Here is a 3,900-nt window from a genome sequence, read left to right as displayed (position 1 = left end):
TAGCTCAAATTGCCAGCGATCCAATAGGTGTCGGGTTCTGTTGCTACGGTACAAGCCACAGAGCTTTCGGTGCGTCGATTCATAGACGACTGCGACGACAATTAGGAGGCGGCGATGGGTGTGGAGTACCGCCGCGAAGGTCCGAGGAAGAAAGAGGGTGGCTAAAATGGCATCATGTCGCCGCCATGCAACTTTACACGGGTTTTTCCGCGTGCCACACGTTGCTGACGCCTCCCGTTCGACACCCCCGCTACGGGGCCGACACGGAAGTGCCGATCGTTTGATCAGACCATAGCTCGCGCGGTCACCACTTGGAGGGCGCCGGTGGAAGATGTTTCTTGTCCAAGAACCGGTGGATGCACTTATGCGTCTTCGATAGTTGCCCTAAAAGTAGAGATAAGTTCCATAGGTTGTATAGTTGACTGTTTTTTTGTTTTTGTTTGCGACGAACCACTCCACTCCAAATTCCAAATTCGAAATCCAGCTGAGACCACGCTAAAACCCCCACGGCCGCAAAGCCACGCACGCACGCCTCCTACCAGTAACCCCCCACCCAGCACGCGCGGCACCGCACCGCAGCAAAATTAATGGCGCGCTGCAGCAACGTGCTCCTGGGCCTGTTCAACGCCGGCGTCCTCGTCCTGGCCCTCGCGGTCCTCGGCGGCGGCATCTGGCTGAGCCACCGCGCCGCCACCACCGACTGCGAGCGGTTCTTGGAGCGGCCGGTGATCGCGCTGGGGGCGCTGCTCCTGGCGCTCTCCCTCGCGGGGCTGGCGGGGTCCCTCTGCCGCGCCTCCTGCCTGCTCTGGCTCTACCTCGTCGCGCTCTTCCTCCTCATCGCGCTGCTCTTCGTCTTCACCGCCTTCGCCTTCGCCGTCACCAACCGCGGCGCCGGCGCCGTCGTCTCCGGGCGGGGGTTCAGGGAGTACCGCCTCGGGGACTACTCCACCTGGCTGCGGCGACGGGTCGAGAACCGCGAGAACTGGGCCTGGATCGGGAGCTGCCTCCACGACGGCGGGGTCTGCCGGAAGCTCGCGGCCAGGAGGGAGACCCCGCAGCAGTTCGCCACCAGCGGCCTCTCCCCGATCCAGGTACAAATTCTCCCTCTGCTCTCTTCCTGTTCTGATCATCTCTATCCGTTGTCAGGTTGCTACTTAGTGCGGGGTTGTTGTGAGCATTCTTACTTCGAAAAATTAAGATCCCCAGCCGTTGGATTTTTGGGGTTTTGAACCGATTGATCTCGGGCGATATGAAAATTCAGGTCGGGTTGTGCTTGGATAATAACTTCAGTAGACTTCCTTTATTTCTCATGATTTTCTGGTGGGTGGGGGATTAGGGCCTATATTTCCGTTCGGTGTTTTGTACTACTTAGATTTGCCCCAACAAAAAGGCTTGCAGCATGTTGGATAACTGTAGCTAACGAGTGGCAGTCCGTCTGGATTTGGTACAGAATGTGCCTAAAGTAGGACCGGTAGGAGAATCGTTGGATTTCCATATGCACAAGTTGACTGTGACATTTCACTTTGCATGAATAATTGCTCCTGATTTATATGGTACATTGTCTACTTGATTTCTGTAGCATTGTCTTCGATTATGTTCCTGCTATTGTTCCCCCTCTTGCCACTGCCATTGCCTTGAAGTACATACAGTTAGCCTTTATTTTGTGCCTGCATGTCATGGTGTTGAAAAGAAGGGGACTAGTAAAGACTGAAGGAAGATTTGATCATGTTATCTGGTAGTGAGTAATGCGAAGTAGCAATTCAAGTTCGTTCGTTAAGTTTTGTCATGCCATGTTTCAGTACAAATCGACGCAACTAGATTCCACCACATTTTGGAACTGTGAATACAGCAACTATTGAGTTGAACTATTATGGTGACAGAATGACCCGCGACAGAATTGATGTAAACTTTGCTCGTTTGTGGATTTAGTGCACCCACAAAACTTACCACATTGCAAGACCTTTGACATTATTGTATGACTGCATCTGTGATTTGCCTTTGACTGATGTGTTCTCTTTGGATTGTCAATTTGGGGTTCCCTGTGCAATTACAGGTTGCATCTTACCTGTATATACTATTCTTTCTTTATGCACAAACCACTGGGATTACACTTTTTGTGCCTTCGTACGTACTACTACCTGCACTTTTATGGTATTCAGGATCACGTCAACCCCATGTGTGAAGCTTCTGCCATTTAGAGGAACTATATATTTTCTCAGGTTATAATATACTGATATATAAGATCTTTGGCCTGACCCCGTATAGTGCTTCTATGTGTCACCGATACTCCTACATACAGACCACTACAGATTTTGTATATATACTGTGGATTGATTCCAGACATTGAGTTGTGTTTTAATATAAAATTGCTGTCAATCTATTCGGTTGTGTTTTTTGCAACTAACACACCTATGTATGTCCAGTCCGGATGCTGCAAGCCCCCAACTAGATGCAACTTCACCTACAAGAGCGAGACTGTCTGGATCAAACCTCCCGGCCTCAACTCTACTGATGACCCCGACTGCAACACGTGGTCAAATGATCCGAGTGCTCTCTGCTATGGCTGCCAGTCATGCAAGGCTGGAGTGCTCGCGAACCTGAAGAATGACTGGAAGAAGATCGCCACCGTCAACATCATATTCCTCATCTTCCTCATCGTCGTTTACTCTGTTGGGTGCTGCGCTTTCAGGAACAACCGGCGGGACAACTCACGCCCAGCCTGGAAATGAGATGCATGGCGATGCTTAGGTAATTAGGCCCGTGTCTAGTGCTATTGGCTCACTGTCGTGTGTGTCAAGCACCACTATCATCTATCATATATCTCCGATGATGAGTGAACCATACATAGCATGCACATTTATCCTATATCTCTGGTGATGTGCCATATATAGCCTGCACAACATGCTGCTATCTTGCCCTCAGATGATCGTGTATGGAGGCCTCCTATTATCATGATATGGTGATAAGTTGCATATGTTCATTCTGGTCTATTGCATTGCAGTTACTTGTTCTTGAACTCTTTTCTGCAAATGCATTGCCGAACCTCCGTGGATTCTTGCAACTTGGAAACCCATAGACCATAATCAATTTTGCAGGATTCCCTAGTATGTACAAACACAGAAGCTGCTAAGTTAGCCACTGTTTTCATTTCATTGGCAATAGGTCTTTTGCTTTGAATCTGCATCTAGGGTTATTTTGTCTCAACTTCATCAATTGCTTATTATGAATTTGTGCCTTAAGGTTTAGGTATTCACCTACTATTTAGAGCATCTCCAGTCGCGTCCCCCAAACCGTCCCCCAAATGGCGCCGGATTGAGCGTTTGGGGGACGAGTTTTGTTCGTGCCGCGTTTGGGGGACGTCGCTCCCCAGTCGCGTCCCTCAAACGTCATCCCCAAATAGGAATTCAAATAGTTTGCATTCAAAAGAGATCGTTCCCGCCGAAGTCGTCAGAGTAGCGGCGATCAAAGTACTGGTGCTCGATCATATTACAGGCCGACGATAGAATTAAAAGAAGGGGTTGGGGTTGGGCGACGCCGATGCCGACGGCGCATCCTGAGTCGACGTAGGCCCGTCGATCACGATGAACTCGTCGTGATCTGCCCGGCGTGCATACTCCATCGCCGACGTCGAGGCAGAGGCCAACGCTGGTGTAGTAGCGGATGTGTCTGCCGACTCTTGCTCCGGGGTTGGGGCCGCTGCAACTGCCTAGGCTGCCGCCTCGGACTCCGCATTGGCCGCCGCCATTTTGGCTTCGATGGCGTCGAGGATCTGGCCTTTGAAGAAGTTGTGCGCCGCCCGCGTCCGGGGAGACATTCCTTCTGTCGATGCTCTCAGCAGGGACATGTCGTCCATGCGTTTCTTGAGCTCCATCTTCTCCTCTTGCCTCTTGAGCAGCGCCA

General features: G+C 50.8%; 1 protein-coding gene across 1 annotated transcript; it reads left to right on the top strand.

The window, feature by feature from the left end:
* Positions 1-560: 560 nt before the first annotated feature.
* Positions 561-2,984, top strand: LOC127311290 (tetraspanin-7). The gene is made up of 2 exons (XM_051341701.2): positions 561-1,091; positions 2,424-2,984. Exons 1-2 carry the CDS (start codon positions 588-590, stop codon positions 2,727-2,729), a joined length of 810 nt encoding a protein of 269 aa, XP_051197661.1. The 5' UTR covers positions 561-587; the 3' UTR covers positions 2,730-2,984.
* Positions 2,985-3,900: the final 916 nt, after the last annotated feature.

The sequence above is a fragment of the Lolium perenne genome, chromosome 7 (assembly GCF_019359855.2).
Source record: "Lolium perenne isolate Kyuss_39 chromosome 7, Kyuss_2.0, whole genome shotgun sequence".
NCBI lineage: Eukaryota > Viridiplantae > Streptophyta > Magnoliopsida > Poales > Poaceae > Lolium > Lolium perenne.
Note: the sequence above shows the minus strand (reverse complement) of the source record. Positions and strands in the feature narration are given on the sequence as shown.